General features: G+C 43.0%; 1 protein-coding gene across 5 annotated transcripts in view; it reads left to right on the forward strand.

Moving 5' to 3' along the window:
- The window catches only part of DDI2 (DNA damage inducible 1 homolog 2), a 41,999-nt gene extending 26,678 nt beyond the window's left edge, over positions 1–15,321 (forward strand). The window contains exons 7-10 of one of the 5 annotated variants that reach the window (XM_054009017.1): positions 1,399–1,502; positions 2,131–2,320; positions 10,857–10,919; positions 13,101–13,189. In XM_054009017.1, coding sequence (XP_053864992.1) covers positions 1,399–1,502; positions 2,131–2,320; positions 10,857–10,873 — 311 coding nt within the window. In that variant the 3' untranslated portion in view covers positions 10,874–10,919; positions 13,101–13,189. Of the gene's footprint in view, positions 1–1,398; positions 1,503–2,130; positions 2,321–7,896; positions 12,374–13,100 lie in introns of those variants that run through there. The other 4 variants (XM_054009013.1, XM_054009015.1, XM_054009018.1 and 1 more) reach the window with 4 other exon arrangements.
- Positions 15,322–21,950: the final 6,629 nt, after the last annotated feature.

The following is a 21,950-nucleotide window of genomic DNA, read 5'->3' on the forward strand; positions in this document are numbered from 1 at the left end:
GGGGTTGGGGTGCAGCGGGGGATCGGTGCAGGGTGCGGCAGGGGGTTCAGGGCAGAGGGTTGGGGTGCAGGAGGGGTGCGGGATGCAGCAGGGGGTTCAGGGCAGAGGGTTGGGGTGCAGGAGGGGTGTGGCAGGGGGCCTCGGGGTGCAGGGTACGGCAAGGGGCTCAGGGCAGGGGGTTCGACTGCCGGAGAGGTTCGGGGGGTGGGCTCTGGCCTGGCACGCACCGGGGGCAGGGCAGGCTCCCTGCCTGCCTGCCCTGCCCCCGAGCCACTCCGGGAATCGGACGGAACATGGGGGAGCAGGGGCACAGGGGTGTGTGTGTTGCTGTTGCTTCAGGCACTGTCCCCATTGGCCGGGAACAGGGAACTGTGGCCAATGGGAGCTGCTGGGGGGGCGGAGCCTGAAACAACATCGGCACACACACACACCCCTGTGCCTCTCCTTCCCCAGGTTCCATCCGCTTCCCGGAGCGGCGCAGGGGCAGGCAGGCAGGGAGCCTGCCCTGCCCCTGGTGCGCGTCAGGCCGGAGCTGCTCTAGGTAAACGCTGAGGGAGGGTGGGGGACTGCGAGGAGCTCGCGGACCACAGAAAATAACCTCGTGGGCCGTGTGTTTGAGACCCCTGCTGTAAACTTTGGGAACTGCTATAGAGTGGGTGAGCTTAATGTGATCTTGATAAATTCTTACACCAGAGACACAATAACCAGGATTCCATCACGTTTAATGTTTTCATACAATGATCCTAACACTTTAATTCCGGTAGGTCTAGAGCCCCCATACAAATACTGAGGAAACCTTGATTCCTGGTTCTAACGGGTTATAAATGGCTTTATTCTTTGGTATGGGGGATCAGGATGGGGGTAATGGGCAGTGTGAATTGTTCAGGGCAGAATTCCAGTGCAGCTGAGTGTCTCTCTTTCCGCAGTGAGGAGAGCACTTCAGGATATCTGTGTTCTTGCATAGGTTTGTCTGAAGAAAAAGCCATACAAGGAAATATTCTCTTTATTCCTTAAGACGTTGACTGTGAATTAAAGCACCAAAACCAAAATTCCACACCCTGAGCAGCTGCATGCAGCTTCTTTAGCTCTAGCTTGAGGGGTTAGTTGTTCAGTTCCTACTGCACTGCAGATCCAGTCAGCTTTTAAAATAAAGGGGGGGGGGGAATAATTAGCCCCTGGGGGCTAGAAACTCACAATTATCACCAGGGCTGGCTCAGAGTAGACTTTTCCACGGCCAAGTCTATGTGCATTGTGCTCTGATTCCATAACCTACCCACAGAGACTTGATAAGCTTTCTCTTGGATAGAGAGATACGTACAGTAGAATCCTCCTGCTGCAGCGCTTGAGCACTTCTAGAGGCTGGAGGGCAGGTAACAGGGTGTTTTCTGTGTGCTTCAGCTCAGGTTCAGATTGAAGGGGATTTTCTGCCGTGTTCTTTCTCTATCCTTGAAGAACAGCCCATGGATATGCTTCTAGGACTGGATATGCTTAAGAGACATCAGGTAATGGAATCCATTGGTGCTTGTTTCGCAAACGATCCTTGGCTCTTCCGTGAGTCCTTCAATGTAAAATCGTTATCATCCTTATGAATTTTTTAGGGATTAAAAAAAACTCTGACGAGATCTGTCGAGATGGTTTTCCCGTAGATTATGGGGGAAGCACTTATACCTTATAGGTTGTAAGTACTTCGTATCTTCTCCCAGCCTAAAGGTCTTTGCTCTGAACTCTTGGTGCCTGAAAATTCTCTGAGGTCTATACACGAGCCATTTAGAATAAAGACTCTGGGAAGTCCTCACTTGTAGCCGTAATCATAGTAGGGCTGAAGAGCAGAAGGGCCATAATTATTCAAGAGCTGGCTAATAGGAGCAGCTGTAAGAAGCCACTTGGCACATTGAAGGCACAGGCTGGTGAGTTATTTCTACCCAGCATTTGTTTTTAGATTTACCAGTTGTTAGCACGTTCTTGACCCTTCATCTAGTGCATGTAACTTTGCACTGTGTTAACCCCTTGATGTTTGGAAGGAAAATTTTTCTAGTGCATTGTTTAATGTGTCACTAATTTATGTATTCTGGTCCTGTTTTATGACTGACGGTCACCAAGACATCCTTTGCATGTGTCCTCTTTTCCCAGTGTTCCATTGATCTCAAAAAGAATGTACTAGTGATTGGTACCACGGGATCTCAGACAACTTTCCTTCCAGAAGGGGAGCTCCCAGAGTGTGCAAGACTGGCATATGGGCCAGGGCGGGAGGACATGCGGCCGGAGGAGATTGCAGACCAAGAACTGGCAGAAGCTCTACAGAAATCTGTAGAGGAAGCAGGTACCACAAGGAGCCAAATCAGAGTAACAATCCGCAGAGTGCTATCAGTGACATGTCAGCTCTGTGTCCTGTACTAGAAAGCTCCTCACTTTTCTCAGCTGATCTAGTGCATCTTACTGAATGTAATGCCAGTGATGACCAGGGGGACTTCACCCTCTCTTGCAGAGCCTCCTGATTGCTGCACTCTTTTCCTTGGGAGATCTCGATCAGATCTCTCTTCGTGGACAATACAGGCCGATGGGTTGCTGTGCCATTTTAACTTGGTCTTTCTTTGTGGTTGACTAGTAGCTCTCCCATTCCTCCCTGCCTCCATAGTCCATTTATCTTGTTGTTTTTAATGTACAGCAAGGGGACAGTTTCAGTTAAGTGATATTTTAGCCATTTTAATGGGGGGAGGGCTAGAGGGGGGCTTTGTGGCAACAGCCACGAGCCATGCTCTAATCCCCACAGTCTATACAAATGCTAAAGGAAAATTGTAGTGAGCAGTTACAGAATTGTCAATTGATATTTATTTGCTCTGTAGCTATATAAATATATGAATTTTCTAAACTGTTTTTAGAAATACCTATACTGCTTCAGTTTCTCTTTGGTGAATAGTGACGGTATCTCAGAGCTGAAATACTACTTTACTCTGCAGCTCTGAAAATCTGATTTCCTATTTATTCAAATGAGGAGTTACATTTACTGTATCCTAACCTACATCTTCGGTGTTAAAGGTGACCTGCAAAGGGGAAAAATAATGAGCTTGTGCCCCTTCTTTTACTGCTTTACAACATAAGAGAGGCTGTAAAGGACTGCAGATTCCAGTCCTGGGCTGGAAGGCCATGATGACTGGAGAACTAGTGAAATGGGGCTTGTCTGCACTGCAGATGCTCTATAGCATCAGAGCTGGGATGCTGCAGCTGTCACTGTAGCGTAGACACTTGGTGGTGATGGAGCAAGTGTTCCTATTGCTGTATCTAATCCTCCCCCTTGGGAGGCAGTAGCTAGGTCAATGGAAGAATTCTTCTGTCAATCTAGTGGTGTCTGTACTGGGGCTTAAGTCAGCTTATAAGAACAGCCAGACTGGGTCAGACCAGTGGTCCATCTAGCCCAGTATCCTGTCTGCCGACAGTGGCCAATGGCAGGTGCTTCAAAGGGAATGAACAGAACAGGGCAATTATCAAGTGATCCATCTCCTGTTATCTAGCCCCAGCATCTGGCAGTCAGGCTTAGGGACACCCAGAGCATGGGGTTGTGTCCTGACCATGTTAACCAATAGCCATTGCTGGACCTATGCTCCATGAACTTATCTTACGCTTTTTTGAACCCAGTTATAGTTTTGGTCTTCACAACATCCCCTGGCAACAAGATGACTGGGCACTGTGTGAAGAAATACTTCCTTTTGTTTATTTTTAAACCTGCTGCCTAGTAATTTCATTGGGGGACCCCTCGTTCTTATGTTATGTGAAATCCCTTTTCCAAGCTGAACAGTCCCAGTCTGTTTAATCTCTTCTCAGATGGAAGCTGTTTCATACCCTTAATCATTTTTGTTGCCCTTCTCTGTACCTCTTTCCTTTTTTTAAGGTGGGGCAACCAGGATTGCACGCAGTATTCAAGGTGTGGGCGTACCATGGATTTATATAGTGGCATTATGATACTCACTGCCTTATTATCTATCCCTTTCTTAATGGTTCCTAACAGTCTGTTAAGCTTTTTTGACTGCCACTGCATACTGAGCAGATGTTTTCGAACTATCCATAATGATTCCAAGATCTTTCTTGAGTGATAACAGCTAATTTTTAGACCCCATAAACTATGGTTCTTGGGGCAGGGAAGGGCAGGTAGTGAGTTTTTCACACCCCAGAGTGATGTAGCTAGGTCAACATAAGTTTTAGGTATAGATCTGGCCATGGTGATGGCCTAAAAGCAGAAGAATGAGCAGTTAGCCAGGCTGTTTGAAACGTTGTGGTTCTGTTTTTGTTAATGCATCTTTGACTTCAATGAGACATGGTTTGAGTGAAAAAACTTTAAGGATTCAACGTTCTCGCTCCAGTCAATTAAGGTGTTAATAGCTCGAAATATGCATCTCTTAGACCTCCCAGTGATCAAAATCAGGAAAGGCCAAATTTTGCAATCCTGATACTTCAAAGGTGTTAAAGGAAAAAACCTTCCAGTCCTTTATCCATGATTGAGATTGAAAAATGAATTTGTGCTTTAAAAAAAAAAAAAAAAAAAAAAAAACTTTTGCAGGTCAACCTTAAAGTAATGGTTTTATTTGATTTTTAATTAGTTTCTTTCTTGAAGACACACTTTAATTTTTAGAGATTTGCTGTTTGAGTGGAGATGCAGTGGCAAGAATTCCTTTTATATTCCGTTAGTTTTCTTTTAGCTAAACCCTCCGCTTTTCCTCTAACTACACAGTCATGCTCTAAGGAGTAAGTAATGACTTGTTTTCAAAACTAGGTCTTTTGTATTAAGGGGCAGCGCAGCGCTGTTGGCATGTGCCCTGTGGATCACTTCATCTTTTAAGGAAAATCTACTTTAAAATTTGTGCATACAAGAAATATCTTTAGAGTAAGGCCTGTATCATGAATTGTGAGGTTCAGTACATCAACACAGGAAATAGTTTACTACATCCTTGAATGGTTAAGTCAAATCTAAGTCTTTATTGTCTTGAAGACCTGATCTACACCTTAAAAGTTAGGTTGGCATAGCTACTCAGTTCCGGGGTGTGAAAAAGTCAGACACCTGAGTGCTGTAGTTTTACTGACCTACCTCCCTGCAGTGTAGATACAGTTAGGTCAATAGAAGAATTCTTCTCTTGACTTAGCTGCCACCGTTCTGGGAGGTGGATTACCTACATCGATGGAAAAACTCTTCCTATCACTGTAGGAAGCATCTACGCTAAGGAGATATAGTGGTATAGCTGCAGCCCTGTAGCTGTGCTACAGTAGTCCCTGTAGTGCAGACATGCCCTTAGTTTACAGACAAGTAGAGAGAGGCATAAATCATAACCTGGATCCAGTCTTGCCATCACCAAACCCTGGCAAACTCTAGATCCAGACTTGGTGTCTTAGGGTACGTCTATACTTACCCGCTGGTTCGGCGGCAAGCAGTCGATCTTCTGGGATCAATTTATCGCATCTTGTCTAGACGCGATAAATCAATCCTGGAAGTACTCGCCGTCGACGCCGGTAATCCTGCTCCGCGCGAGGAGTAGGCGGAGTCGACGGGGGAGCCTGCCTGCTGCGTGTGGTCCCGCGCTAAGTACCTTTAAGTTCGAACTAAGATACTTCGACTTCAGCTACGTTATTCACGAAGCTGAAGTTGCGTATCTTAGTTCGAACTGGGGGCTTAGTGTGGACCAGCCCTTAGGTTCATCTCATTACCTTCAACAGGAAATGCAAAATAATATTAGGGCTGTCAAGCGATTAAAAAAATTAATCACGATTAATTGTATTAAAAACATAAGCACGCTGTTAATAATAGAATACTGTTTATTTAAATATTTTTGGATGTTTTCTACATTTTCAAATATATTGATTTCAATTACAACACAGAATGCAAAGTGTACAGTGCTCACTTTATATTTATTTTTATTACAAATATGTGCACTGTAAAAAACAAAATAGTAATTTTCAATTCACCCAATACAAGTACTGTAGTGCAATCTCTTTATCATGAAAGTTGAATTTACAGATGTAGAATTATGTACAATAAATAACTGCATTCAAAAATAAAACAACGTAAAACTGTAGAGCCTACAGGTCCACTCAGTCCTACTTCTTGTTCAGCCAATCGCTCAGACAAACAAATTTGGTTACAATTTGCAGGAGATAATGCTGCCCGCTTCTTGTTTACAGTGTCACCTGGAAGGGAGAACAGGTGTTCTCATGGCAGTGTTGTAGCCGGCATTGCAAAATATATACGTGCCAGATGCACTAAAGAGTCATATGTCCTTTCATGCTTCAACCACCATTCCAGAGGACATGTGTCCATGCTGATGACGGGTTCTGCTCAATAATGATCCAAAGCAGAGCGGACCAACGCATGTTCATTTTCATCATCTGAGTCAGGTGCCATCAGCAGAAGGTTGATTTTCTTATTTGGTGGTTTGGGTTCTGTAGTTTTCACATTGGAGTGTTGTTCTTTTAAGCATTCTCCAAACCTCTTCCCTCTCAGATTTTGGATGGTACTTCAGATTCTTAAACCTTGGGTCGAGTGCTGTAGCTATTTTTAGAAATCTCACATTGGTACCTTCTTTGCGTTTTGTCATCTGCTGTGAAAGTGTTCTTAAAAAGAACAACATGTGCTGGGTCATCATCTGAGACTGCTATAACATGAAATATATGGCAGAATGCGGGTAAAGCAGAACAGGAGACATACAATTCTCCCCCAGGGATTTGAGTCACAAATTTAATTAATGCATTATTTTTTTAACGAGCGTCATCAGCATGGAAGCATGTTCTCTGGAATGGTGGCCGAAGCATGAAAGGGCATACGAATGTTTAACATATCTGGCTTGTAAATACCTTGCAACGCGGGCTACAACAGTGCCGTGCGAACACCTGTTCTCACTTTCAGGTGACATAAATAAGAAGCAGACAGCAATATCTCCCATAAATGTAAACAAACTTGTTTGTCTTAGCGATTGGCTGAGCAAGAAGTAGGACTGAGTGGACTTATAGGCACTAAAGTTTTACATAGTTTTGTTTTTGAGTACAGTTATATAACCAAAAAAATCTACATTTGTAAGTTACACTTTCATGATAAAGAGATTGCACTACAGTACTTGTATGGAGTGAATTGAAAAATACTATTCCTTTTATCATTTTTACAGTAAAAATATTTGTAATAAAAAAAAGTGAGTACTGTACACTTTGTATTCTGTTGCAATATAAATCGATATATTTGAAAATGTAGAAAAACATCCAAAAATATTTAATGCCAATTGCTATTCTATTGTTTAACAGTGCGATTAATTGCAATTAATTTTGTGTATTAATCGCATGAGTTAACTGTGATTAATCAACAGCCCTAAATATTAGTTTTTCTCCCATTAAAATGTTTGATAGGTAAAACCAAGGTTGGTTTTCCAAAGCCTCATCAGTCAGATTGTGACTTTGCAAAACCAAAGGTTCATTTTTCTCTGACCCTCAAAACTGAGCTCAAGCAACCTGAAAAGTTTGAGGTTTTAAAATTTCGCTGTTAGAGTCAAGTGCAAAAAGATTGCAATAACTTATTATCAAAAGCATTTTTGTGCTAATATCATTAAAAATGCTCAACTGTTCGTTCATTTGCCAACAGTCTCACCTGGGGGTTGAGACCAAACACGTAACGTTTCAGCTCTGAAGGAAGCTGAGTGATTTAACAGAGGGATTTAAAATAGAACAGATCATCTCTAGTTGTTCTGCAGCACTCGTGGAACACTTTGACATACATGTATAAAATGAAGTAAGGTAGGTTTTGTTTTGAGTGATTTTACGGAGTCTTAGACATGTGACAAACCTCACGTTTGTGGGCAATTGTTAGCTGTATATTGAGTTGTCAGAATATTAACTCTTGTACCATCCTCCTCCTTTCCAAAATATTAGCTGCTTGCAGATGGCACCAAGAAAACCAAGAGAGAGAAAGAGAGAGAGGATATAGTTCAGCCCTAAAAGACTCTTCTTCCTGCAGGACCTCCTGTGCACTTTTATAGTGGTTTGAATTTTTACTCCTTTTTGGTTCATGATGCGCTAGATATCGCATTGTACATCATTAGATCAGTAAAGTTCCCATTTGAATATACCTGAATTAGTCCTGAGCCTTATTCGACCCTTTCAGACCCACCTCAGAGGGGCTCGGAGTTTGGAGTTAGATGCCAGTGTCATCCTGGTATTAGTCCTGCAGAGACAATATCAATGTATTCATTACTGTGAAGTACCAGATTCTCCACGTGAACTCCATTTCTGTTCAAGGATTTGTACTCTTCCAACAATGCGCAATGCTTTCTCCCCCGGTGGATTCCGATGGTGCCAACTCCCTGTAATTAATGAGATTTTTAGGATATTGACAGCAAAACTGCAACAAAACCTAGCAATAGCAGTGGTTCTCAAACTTCTTTGATCGCGCCCCCCCCCCTTCTTTGTGTCTGTAGTCACTTATGCAAATCTCCTACCCTCCAAAGTACATATACTCTGAAGGCAGAGCAGAAAGCAGCAGCGGCTGCTGGCTGGGCGCCCAGCTCTGAAGCCAGTGCTTGCGCCAGCAGCAGTGCAGAAGTAAGGGTGGCAATGTGAAAAGTGATATTTGTCAATATCACTTGTCACAGGAGACTTAGTGCCCATTGCCACCCTTACTTCTGTGCTGCTGCTGCCGCCTCGGGGCTGACAGCTGGAGCCCCCCATCACCACCTGTTGAGGTTTTGGGGGGTGGGTGGCAGTACTCCAGCTGTCAGCCCCGGGGTGGCGGGACTCCGGCCGTCCCCTTTATCCCATTCCCCACCTCCCGGTGTGCACGATGGTCCTTCTGCACGAGTCCAGCAGCCCGGGGCTGACAGCCAGAGCTCTTTTTAAAAACAAAAACAAAACGCACATCTCATGCCTCCCTTGACACATTCCCGTGCCTCCCTTGGGAGACCCTTCCCATAATTTGAGCCCCACTGGTATAGAGAAGTAATCTACCCCTTTATACAGCTGTACTTGCACCTAGAATGCCTATGTATACAGGCAGTCCCATCACGTCTGTTGCCCTTACTCTTTCCAGCACAGGAAAACCCTATCAAATATGGTGCGTTTTATCTGGAGACAAGTACTTTCCCATTCATTGTATTGATTTCCTTGACCGTGTTAAAAAACAAATCCTTCTGCAGATTCTGCCATGTCTTTGGTCCTTGATAGACCATGTTCAGGTGTCTGGCAGGACACCAGCTACTTCTGTTGTCTAAATGGATACAACTCCCTGATGTATCTGACTGATTAGACCCTTATTACAGATTCCCTGTCAACAAAATCACCTTCCACTGCACCAGGGGACAACCCTGTCCCACTTCCCCTTCCAAAGAATCGGGCTGTGCAGATGGGGGTCTGAGTGTAGTGTTGGAGACACACAAATCCCAGTCTTGTTTTTCACTAACATTCTGTTGCACAGGCCTCACTGCTCACCCTGCAAAAGACTGTGACAATGTGGAAGGCTGGAGGATTTACAGAAATGTTTTCTGTTAAAATCACAACTTGACAAAATTGTTGCTATAGTTGCATTAAGACCAGCTGTGCAACCAGTAGAACAGGAGTGGCCCAATGTATCCTCTTGAGACTCCACATTCCAGCTTGATCTAAATGGAAAATAATGGAAACAGGTATTCGAGGAGACCAAACCAGACTTCTTACAAGACAGGCATAAATTTTCAAGCTAATCCCAGGGGCACATGTGAGCATGTTTAGTCAGCAGAACTCAATCCAATTATCTATTTAAAAGGAGGAAGACTTTTTGAAGATTTAAATGAAGGAAAGCAATTCAGTGTGTCTTAATTACCTCAGTTGTCCTGCTGGTCCTGTTAAAGGCCACTGAGTTTTGGAACCTGTGCACAGGGAGAGACAGATGACGACAAACCAGGCAGTGCAGCTAGAAGTTTTGGATAGCTGGTTGGAAATAGGAAACTTGGACAGAGAGATCCTAGTGATCTAGTGTAGGGACACTCACTGTCACACTGAAGGTCATGCTGGAAATTTGACAAGAGCCTGAGAGCTGATACGTTTACCCAGAATCTTAGCAAAAATAAATGAATGCAACTTTAACTTGTTGGTAATACATCTTTCTTGATCAATAGAAATTGTTATCTGAGGTTACTAATAACCAGATTCACAGCTGATCAAACACATCCTCCCCTCTGCATGAAGATGGCTGCTGTTAGTCATGTTTCACCCTTGGCTACATCTGTTCAGTCCCTGTGGTGTTCTGAAAAAGTATTGCTGTCTGAGACTGAGCACTTCTCTGGTGCCTTTCACCCAAGGATCTTAAATCTTATAACCTTCAGGCCACACTCCCATTGTGAGGCTGGTATTATCCCCATATGTAAAATGCGGATACAGGTACATAATGGGTAAGTGATGTACCCAGGGGCACAGAGGAAGTTGCTGGCAGCAGAATCCAGGATCTGTTGCGCTGTCCCCAGCTCCAGCTTCTCTGAAATGTGCCTGCTGTGTATTTTCAGCAGTGCACAGCGAGCGAGCATGCCGTTAAACATGCCTTGTGCTGTGTATTTGTATTGAATACGTAGCTTCTCCTGCACGCCGTACTGATCAAATGATAGTACAGTAAAATCCTTAACTTGATTGAAGAACAGTTCCTTTCTGACTCAACATGGCAAAGTGCCCAAACACTCTTATATCGGAATGGCCAGCCGAACTTCTGGAAGGCAAGTTGACCACAAGGAGCTCCCCGTTCAGAACCGTATATTTGAAGAAGCTGGGGGAGGGGAGAGAGAGAGCGGTCACAAGACTATAACCATGCATGTTGTGTGCTTTGAATTGCTAACACAAGTTTGGTGTGTTGTGTTTCCTAATCCAAACAGAACATCAGAAGCCTTGATGCATGTAGTGTGTGTGTACTGCAGCTGGAGTGGGCCACAGACCAGGTATTTATAGCTACCCATTTATGAGCTTTCACTACAACTTTCACACTGCCAGCAGCAGGGCTAACCTTGCTTTAAACAGTATTATGGAGAAACCTATGGGATGTGAAATTGACCGCTCGTTCCTTTCAGAGGATGAAAACATTCCACCTCCTTTATCTAAATGTAACAAACCTATAGTGTGTTTTTTTCTCATGTAAACATTTGTTTAAACCATTTGTTCATGGAAAGGAGGGGCTAATAGTTGTATGAGCTTTCCTGCACTACTTTCCTAATGCACCTTATTTCTTACCCACAGCACCTATGGTGCATAAACTTGAAACTCTTGAGCATAGATGGCTAGTCACATTGAACTGCGTGGTTACTTTGCAATGTACACAAACAAGAACTAGAAGGACACCATCACACTGATATTTACTTGTGTCCTCAGCTAAGATTCAAACACAGGTCATATCTGTATTCATTTTGGATTTTTAAAGCAAGAAATTAATTGGTGTTGACAGCAAGTCAGGTTACCAATATACAGCCATTGGCCACTGGTTGGTTGGGCTTTATCTGACAACAGATATAAAGAAACCTGGTTAACTGTATGGTTATGTTAAGCTTCCTAACTGAAAGGCTACAACTTCAGCTTGTAATGGCTGCGTGTGCGGAGTTTAACAAACAAGCCGTGACCATGTTATAGCAATTGATTATTTTATTTTTTTAAAGGTGCTAGCAATACTGACGCCCCGTGGGTTACGCAAACCCAACTTACGCAAATCCACACTTACGGAAAAAGTTCCGTAAGCTAGAAATAGGTTGGGGGGGAGGGGGTTTGCATAATGCTCGGGTATACATTATCGACTTACGCAAAATTTGAGTTACGCAAGGCGTTCCGAAACGAAACGCTTGCGTAAGTCGGGGAGCGTCTGTACCTAAACACTTGCAGTAAGTTTATTATGCAAAGCTGTCTGATTATTTTGAAGTGTCTTGGGCACAACTAGATCATATGCATACTACTTTATTACACCTTGAAAACTTACACTCCCTTGGGAGAATGTTGTTATTCAGCATGATGCATTTGAATTGCATGATTAAATGCTAAATCTCTTTTGTATTACTATGTGGCCTTTCTGTACTGATGTAAGTGTTTCTCAGAGGCCCTTTTGGGTTCTGTAATTAAAAAGCTTTACAGGTTGCTTATTTTATCACTATGAAAATAGATGTTTTGAACTCATTAACTTTGCTCAGAGGTGAACCTGTCTCTTCCCATTATGGCAGACATCAGTAGCATGGAACAGAAAATAAATGTTAAGTGAATGAAGACGGAAGCTGTCAAGTAATTTAGATCCACAATTTTTCTACTCTAAAATTGTTATAATCTGATGGTAAATGTTTTCTGAACTCTAAATATCTTGCTTTTTATCCACCACTCTGAGAAATTAAAACAAATAATAAACAGTGGCTTTCTATTACTCTGTGGCATTTCTCTTTGCTGTTGTTCTCACATCTTTGCTGATATCCAGACAAAGAAAGGATCCTCTTGTTTCTTATGAAGCACAACAAGGCTAGGGGAAGGGAGCAGGTATTACCAAATAGAAAAGGATAAACTTCTATGGAAGTTGCTTTTAAACTTCAACAAATAGCTATACAAGCTAACACCATGCGCGCACACACACTCTGAACATTTATCCTGTTAGAGGGGCTGTATGTAATATTTGGTGGGAGGCATGGAAGCGAAGTTGGGATCTTAACTTTTTAAATTTAGCATGTTTTTGCTCTGAAAAGTGACTCTGTATGTGGAATCATAGGATTTTCTGTTTGTTTTTTCTCAATGACTTCAGATTATACTCGGTGGCTTTACTAGTTAAAATGTCTCTTCTAATTGTGAGTGTAGCAAACACCCTGAGATCTGAAAGTCAACCTGGTTTCATCCAGTCTCTCTCATATTCACCCGTAATAACGTATCTGCCCTTGTAATTTAATTACCAAATTTGCATTTATTCAAAGAGCTCTGGAAGGGCAGTTGCATCTGATCTAGTCACAGTACATTCATGAGAAAGTGACACTTCAGGTGTAGTTACCAAACTGAAATGGCATACCAAACTGATATACAAAATGTATTCTGAAATTGTTATATTACGTAAAAAGTAATAGCTCTTATAATCCTAACTACTTCTTTCTCTTTCTATCCATGTATAGAGAATAGTGATAAAGAAACTACCTCACTGGAAATGCCATCTTTACCATCTTCTGATGGATTTAAGAGTCCAGTCCATTCTTCAGGACTAAGTTCCAAGGTCTGTAATCCCACAAATCAATTACTTGATCACTCCGTCTCCGCCCCTGCTTCAATTTGCTCACACAAATCTAGTCTAGCAGAGAGAGATCCTACAGCTGTGAAGTCTTTGGAGTCACCAGCTGAATGTCAGCTAGCTCCAGACCCTCTTCTGTTACAGAATCTTTCTGATCATGCTGCTCGTTCAGCACACAATGACCATGCTATCCAGACTGGAGCAGTAGCCTGTCATAGTCCAACTATACCTTCACAGAACACACTTGAAAAAACAGTCGCCGCTGACCGTCTAATGAAATATAATATTAAAGAACAAGCCCATGGTCTGGAATCTCCTATGGAAGTGACAAGAGAAGGCAGCTTGGCTGACACCACCAGCAAGCATGGGCAGCAGGCAGTTCTAGATGTACCATTGCCTTCAGAACAGCTGGAGCTGAACCAAATGAATGAGTTTCCTTTGGATCTTCGGACATACAAAGAACCAGTGAGTGAACAATGTCTGGATAAACAGAATGAACCAACTGAGCCAGACCATCCTTGTAATGTCAGTGCCCTTGAGTTACCTGCTGTGGGGGAGCAAGGCCTCACGAACATCCAGCCAGAATCACCCATTGACTCTCTTACTGAGAGACGAAAAAGTGGGCGGGAGAATATAGAGCTTTCGTGTGGGAAAGAAAGTATCCCAATGTCAGCATCCCGTGGCTGTACACCTACAGAAATCTTCATGGAAACAGATGTAGCTGAGCAGTCTGTCATCACAGTGCATAGCTTGTCAAGCAAACAGAACGCTCAAGCGAAGAATATTGGTGGATCTGTTCTGAACTTAGATTGTTCTTTGATGCAGATGGAGTCATCAAAGCATGACCCCTCTGTGTCTGTATTTTCGAGTAACCCGGTTTCCACTAGTGATTTACTGCAGCCTGAAACCAGCGTTGAAATGACTGCAGTATGTACGGAGTTACCTAATTTATCAGCTGAAAATAGCTCTTCCTCCTCTGACATTCATCAGCTGAACGGTGATACAGCAGCATCCACTGAAGAGCCAAGTTTATCTTTAACAGCAGCGTTGAAGGAGCTTCATGAACTTTTGGTTATAAATAGTAAAGGAGATTCTGTCATTTTTATGTCTGAAGAAGACACAGATCAGCCAGAAACTGTTCTTGAAGAGCAAATGGAATGCAAGGAGCTTTCTGATGATGAACATGCAAGTGTGGGTCCGGAGAGTGGGGATCTAAATAGTTCTTCTCATATGGTGATGCCTGAACATGTGAACCCTGAGGGGCTAGCAAGGGCACCATCTTATGCTATGGGAATAGACAATGCTAGCATCAAGATTTTAACTAGCAGCCAGTCAACTGTTGAAAAAGATGCTCTAGAGATACAGAAGTCATCAAGTAAGAGTAATTCTGTCATTCTGAGCTCAGTTGCAACATTTGAGCAACTACAGAGGACTGAGCAGGCAGAAATTTTACCTGAATGTTTAGTAAATGACCAAGTTCCAGCCAGTCAGACTTTAGAGCTGAATAGATCACGTTCACCTGAGCTCACGGTGGAGGATGATGTTCCTCGGGAGGCTCAGAGCCTGCTAACAGAAGTGTCTGAAATAAGTGACAGTTCCTCAAATCCTGAAGATCCAAGGCCACCATGTGGACTTGTTGAGCCATTGCTCTGCCCCCCAATCAGCAACCTGGAACTGCGCTCCAGAGGTCCTCCGCTGCCTGTTTTCCCTGCAGCCGACATTAATCCGATTCTGTGCGCTGGCTTTACCATGCGGGAAGCTCTTGAAGCTTTGGAGCAAGCTGGTGGAAATGCAAACCTTGCTCTTCTCTTTTTATTAGCCAAGAATATTGTAGTTCCTACGTGACCATGGAAAAGATGGCCTGGCTGCTCCATCCTCCTTTTAAAGAACGTATCTAAATTATATAGAATAACCTGCAAGCTGAATGTGGTCAGATTTTAAAAAAAAAAAAATTTTCAGCCAAAGTAATTTATGATCTCTTCTGTGTGTGTCACGCGTTAAATTTGGGCCTTTTAAAAGAAAAGTCTTGGCATTGTGTAAACACATTAGCTTTGAATTTTCCTTGAGATGGTGCATACTGGAATAAAATTGTTTTTATTTAATTGTATGATTTTAGAATGAGCTCCGATATTATGAATTAAAAAGCAGAAGCCATTGAGGAAACCACCACCCCGTTCAGCAAAAAGCAGATTGTGAAATGAACTGAATGTGCATGTATGTGCATCCCCAAGGCAGTGCAGAGCATGTGCTGTTATAGGAGAGGCGCACACAAGCTAGGAATTCAGTATGGTACAAACTGAAACGAAGTTTGTTAAATTAAGCTGTTTGGAATTGTACCAGTCATCACTCTACTGTGCTTTATAATCTGATGCTGATGAAGAATTGTAGCGGCTACTAGAGGTATGTCAGTGCCCACAGGGCTCCGGATCCAAAAAAGTTTTGCGGGGATGTTCAAAGCTTGCACCTTTTTGTGCGTTGAAAGCGGATGCCTAGGTTGCCAAAATGTATTCTGCTATTGGGCCAGCGTGTTAAAGTTTACATAGTGGGGCAGGAGGAGGAGGGAGATAAAATTTGGTGCTACCAAAAATAAGAGACAAGGCAAATGATCTGAAGATATCCTGGGGTTAATCTTTTATTTCATTTCCCCAGTGAAGGGTATTTTACCCCTTTATAGATTTGCCCATATCTTCCTCCACGGAGAAGAGAGGGGTGGGGGGGAAGCCTTCTTAAGCAGATACCTTTTAATTTGTTTTGTTAAACAATTTCATTAATTGCATCTGTTGCTATAGCTCTTTTCTCCTTTTGCCCCAGTCCCCTACAAAGGCATATCCTGTAACTGTTCAGAGAACGAATTCTCTACGCGCTGAGTAGGGACATATAATTTAAAGGGCTGAAGACATTTGCTTTGCACTAGTTTATCTCAATGCTTGGGGGTGATCAACCCCTCAGCCCTTTTTAAAATGAACACTCCAAGGCTATGATCTTCACTGTAGAAATCTTCACTGCAAAAACTCTTTGTGGATCGCAGTGTAGTACCATGTGATAGATGAAGACTCTCCACATAAAGCACCTTGAAGCTAGGGCACTGATCTGGCTTCTGTATTACAACCATTGAAGCCTTTCAGGAGGTTCCCATCAAGAACTGTCTTTTTAGGACCCACAGAGACTGTGCTCAGGAAAGCCTGGTTCCAGGGAATCAGGTGCTTTCCTGGGGATGAACTACTTTCTCCTGTTTTACGGAGGTTCATGACACGATTGAGGAGGGGAAGAGGGAAAAGCATGATAAAATGTGATACAAATTGTGAGTAGAAACCTTAAGCCGGTCCCATTTGCAAATCTCTGAAGTGGCTTCACCTAAAATGTAATCTCTGACTTCCTGCTTCAGACAAATAAACTGAAGTCATAAGTCCACAGTGACTGGCGATCCATTTTCTCAACACATTATGTACGTTGGGTTTGTCTGGGGCTCAGAACTTGTCCCTATTTTTTCTTGCTTAGAATATTTGCATATGTGCATTTGGGGGCTTTCAGGGGAGCGATATATAAACCGCATATATTCAATCGGATATATAGACTTGTGCGAGTCCCAGATGGCAGTGAGGGATAACTGGGGTTGGGGTTTTTTTTTTTTGTTTTTTGTTTTTTTCAGTGTGTAATGTAGTCAAGGACAGCTTTGAGGAGTCCTGTGAATACCCAATAGAGCTTTCACAGGAATTGTGACTATAGAACTGAACCTAGGAAACATCAGATGATTTATTTTAAACCCTGCTCAAGGCTTCTTGAGGAAATACTGGTGTTTCAGGATTTTTACCAAGCACTAAAGCCTTGATAAGCAGGTGGTGGCAGTAAGCACCTTATGAAATATTCTACAGTGAGCAGTACCCCTGTGGTAAGCTGTAGTGTCTTGGGTCATTATTGTAGAACTGACTTATAAGTGCCCTTTCTAAAGGGCCTTTGGAAATTAGATGTACTATCCTATCCTAGAACATCTCTGGTCAAATGGAACTGCTGTAGGAATTTTTGAGGGGAAGTTCTCGGGCCAGTGTCATACAGGAGGTTAGACCAGATGATCATAATGGTCCCTTCTGGCCTTGGAATCTATGAAGCTATCCCTATTTGCCTCTGCTTCCAAACACTAGCTAGTAGTAAAGCTCCTTTCTTTCCCATCTAGACTGTTCTCAATCCAAACAGCCAGGCTCTGCTCCTAGGTATGCTCTTGCAGCACCATGGACTTCAGTGGGATCTTCTTGGAGAAGATGCTTGGCTGGTATATGCTGTCATAGCTCAGTTGAAGACACCTGCTGAGGGTCTGCCCTTTTGTGTATATGTAAGATCTGAACTTGCTGCCCTTAGCACACAGTTTTGATTTACTGCCTGCTATTTAAAACACCAGATATTAGTCATCCGATGTTACAATACCCGTGTCAGATTTATGTGTTAATTTTTTTACAAGCAGTTGCTAATAGCTAAATGAAGTATGGCTGCTTTGCACCAGACCGGTTGAAGGTTCTAGTTTTATGGCCATAGTTAGTTACAGATTGCACCTGCACAATTTATGCTAATAAAACGTTAGTGCATCAGCCAGTTGGCTTCGATAGTTCTACCGTTTTTAAATTTTTATGTTTTTGAACTCTGCCCATGCTTTACAGAAAATAAACGCAAATCAGTACTGCTAGAATTTCCTGTGTCCCTTTCTCTAAATGGCTGGAAACAGAGGCCTGACCCCAAAATTGTAAAATAGCTGCAAATACTACTTAAGATCTATCTAAACCTGGTGAGTTTAAGGTCTTTATTATATGAAACTTTACTTTGAGTGAGCAATGCAATGGGATTAATTTAGAGAATAAACAGAACTGAATAATTTTGTCTCTTAAGGAACAAGATCCAATAAACAGAATTATAAAATTGAAAAAAAAGTTTGTTTCTAAAACAATTTACTTGAATCTCCTTATTCCAGTAGACTGCATAGCATTGTTTTTCCTTAGAGAGAGTGCTACCTAAGAACTGTCTTCTATTTTAACGTGTAGCACGAGTCCTTTTGCTGTGCAGTATGCTACCTCTGTACAAAGTGATGTGGAATCACTGTTGGATGACAGTGATAGGACAGACTACATATATTTGTCCTCAGAGGAGAGGATTTTGCCTCTTCCCCCTTCTTCCCCCTCTGCTCACCCCCAAAAAAAAGGATGGGGGGGGGGAATAGCTCAGTGGTTTGAGCATTGGCCTGCTAAATCCAGGTTGTGAGTTCAATCCTTGAGGGGGCCATCTAGGAATCTGGATCAAAAATCTGTCTGGGGATTGGTCTTGCTTTGAGCAGGGGGTTGGACTAGATACCTCCTGAGGTCCCTTCCAACCCTGATATTCTATTCTAAGAGTTCAGGGTTGATTTTTTTTTTTTACAGTGCAGATGACTTTCCTCCCCAAACTCTTAGAGGGGATTAGAATCCACCCTGTGTAAACCAGTTAGCACAAATTAAGTATTTTGTCTGAGGATTAAAACATCATTTCTAATTAACATTGCATGCATCAGACAGAAGACAGGACTGCAATGTAACTATACCGTCAACTTTATGATCAAATCCGAGTTTATCTGAAGCTAACAAGGAGGGGTAGGAGTATACTGAGAACGAGCTGGCTCTGAGCTGGAGTGGAAGGCAAAATGAAAGAGGAGCAATGGCAAGGGTGGAGAGAATTTTCTATTTGGTCCGGTAATCCTTTGACTGTCTCTTAATTCTTGCCAAGAAGTGGACCCATCTCAGGCTGGTATTTTCCAAACGTCTGTGTTCAGCGCAGTTCATTGGCCTTTGTCCATTGCCAAATTGGAATTGAGCACTTGTTGATAGCTTCAGTAGAGGCACCAAAGATTGAATGGGCCGTGTAAACTACTCCCTGCACCGAAAGGGAGTCTTTCTAGATTCATTGCATTTATTGAGTGCCTTAAATCAAAGGCTCTTGAAACTCTGCAAACAACTGAGTTAAATCTTGTGACACCCTGTTCAGGGAGGGAAATGTTTTCCCTGTTTTACATATCAGGAAACTGGCCCAGAGAAGCTGCGTCTTAAAGATACCAGGAAGTCTTTGGTAGCCTTTGGCAAGTCACTTAACTTCTCTGCCTTAGTCCACATGTAAAGTGGGGATGATATTTCTCTTGCTTAACAGGGATGTTGGAAGGATTTGTAAAGCCCTTTGGGTCTGAGATGATGTAACTGAAGAGTATTATTTCTAGACTAAGGTGTACTGATGCTGTACAGAACTGGGGGCTTGAGGGGACTTTCAGTGGGCTTAGGATCCTTTTCCTACGTCTCCCTGTCACCTCCCAGCACCCAACCCCATCATCCCTGATGAGAGAGGGAGAAAGAGGGACCTTGGGGTGGGGTATGCATGTCTTTTCGCCTGGCTCCCTTTCAGATTTGGAGCCCTGTTGTTTTCTTCCCTTGCACCTGCCCATCCCTGGGATGTTCTCTTAACCTCCCCTCCACCTTGCTGGCTCTAGAACCTAAATACCATTCTCCTTAGAGGGCTGGATAAAGGTTATAACTTCAGTTTGGCTTTAAGGGAGCTAATGTGGCAGCCCCAGGACTGACCCCCAATGCAGCATCTCTGCTGAGTTCAGCCGTTGTTCCTAAGAAACAATCTGGATTAGAGACTCTTTGTGCCCTTTGACCAGCATCAACCCTTCTCTCCCTATTCAGAGCAGTTACCCCAAATGGGAATATTTCTCTTATCTGTTTCCCCACACCCCAAACTTTGCCAGTGCCTCTCAGTTCTGACACACAGAACCCGGGCTGCTCTAGCCTGGGGAAAACCTTTCCAGGAGCATCTGGGCTCTACCACCTTAAACAGACATTGGGGTGGTGTTAGGCCTTGGTACTACACAGCGCTTTGCTCATGGGCCCTGCTCAGTTCATCAACAACTGGGTAAAGTACCCAAATGATAAATGTCCTGTGCTATAAATAGGACTGTTCCTACTCTTCCATCCTCCTACTCAACTCCAAAGCAAACCAGTCAACACAGTGACCCATCCGCCCCTTTCCTAATGCCTCCCTGTGACATGTATAAGTAGCAGGGGAAAAAAAATTATTGTGGAACCACAGGAACAATCAGAAGCTTCTTAATAAAAATCCCAGTACGTAGGAAATCCTCTGTCGGTAGCCATTGTTCCCGTTGAAGGAATTCTCCCATTCCCGTATTTAAAGTGTTCTGTGAAATGGGGCCAGGGCTTACCAAACTATTGGCATCTGAATTTTTTTAGGCACGATGGATGTCTGCAGAAGAGGATGGTGCCAGGGATACGCTGGGTGGGGGAAAGGAGGGACCTCTGCCGTGCTGAGTAAAGTAGTGTGTGGAAACCTCTCAAGAAATGGTGGTGATGTGGAATGTATCGTTTTACAGAGGAGGGCAAAAGACCTCCTTTGGTCCATTCCCCCTAGATTGGTCTGGGGTTTACTAGGGTTATAAAGTCTGCTAGCCAACGAGCTTGGCTTGTGGAAAAGACCGTGGATCCATAATGTTAGGACTTGGAGGTCTGGCTGTTTCAGATGCTGCAGAGGGATCATCTTTACAGGTGAAAGGATACTGCCGTGATGGCCCATTCAATACTTGGCCTTATCTGTGAGGCTGACAACAAGGGAGGCAATTGTGATGGTGACTTTTGTGATGCAAGTACCAGCTACTGGGTAGGTTTGAAGTAGGTTGGCCGGTGATCGGGGAAGGGGGAATCCTGCAATGCTGCTGTCTATGCTCACCGTCTGTGGATAGCGGAACTTTGCTCTTCAGGGCTGTCAACCAGGCACAGCTTGACAATGTGCCTGTCTCTCCATCTCTATCCATGTCAAGCTGTTTGGTTACTATTTGACTGATGCTTTTTAGCTTAAGGGTTTTGCAAACTCACTTAAGGAACTTGAGGGAATCCGTACTCAGGAATCCTAAAGCTGGTTGCACTTGTCACTTACTCTTCTGGGCTGAACATCTGTGTTTTTTCTTGCAGCTGGGTGTTGAGCAGGGAGGATTCCTTAATCCTGTAATGGGATGTAGTTCTGCCCTCCGTAATACACACAAGTCTTTTTTTATTTGACTTGATTTTTTTAATATTGGGGGACTGTTTCTCCAGGAAAAAATTGATGTGCAAAAACCAGTTTGATATTTAAAAAAATAAACAAAAGTTTTATCACAATGTTGTCTGGTCAATTTGTTTACACCATTAATATACAAAGATCATTTCCTCTGCTTTGCGATATATTGACCTCTGCTACTGGCCTCTCAGCTTCAAATTCTTATCCTTATTTCTCTCCTAAGTGAAGGTAATTTCTTTGTAATATTTCCATTTTGACAAGTAACGAGCTAAACAGAAATTTACACTGTTGTAAAAATCCTCGCTTCTGATGGGTTCAAAATAGTCATGTGAGAGCTTGATAAATTTCTGTTTGACATCCTTGGAGCACTACTTTAGTATGGAATCTTAACTAAGTAAATCACATGTGCAAGATGTTGCATTCTGATTGGCTGCAGCATGTATTCACAGAAACAAGTCAGGCCACCTATACAAATGATCTCTGAGCCAATCAGAACACAGACATACATTTTGTCTAGATCTTTAACTTAATCCTTTTTCAAAAAAAAAAAAAAAAAAACCTGTTAAATTCATGACCAGAAATGAAAGCTCACGTTAGAGTCTCTTCTCCTGCTCCCCAAGCCCATTTAACAGGAAGGGTATAAGCATTTTTTACAGTGATGAGG

Source organism: Malaclemys terrapin, chromosome 19 (genome assembly GCF_027887155.1).
Source record: "Malaclemys terrapin pileata isolate rMalTer1 chromosome 19, rMalTer1.hap1, whole genome shotgun sequence".
NCBI classification, from domain to species: domain Eukaryota; kingdom Metazoa; phylum Chordata; order Testudines; family Emydidae; genus Malaclemys; species Malaclemys terrapin.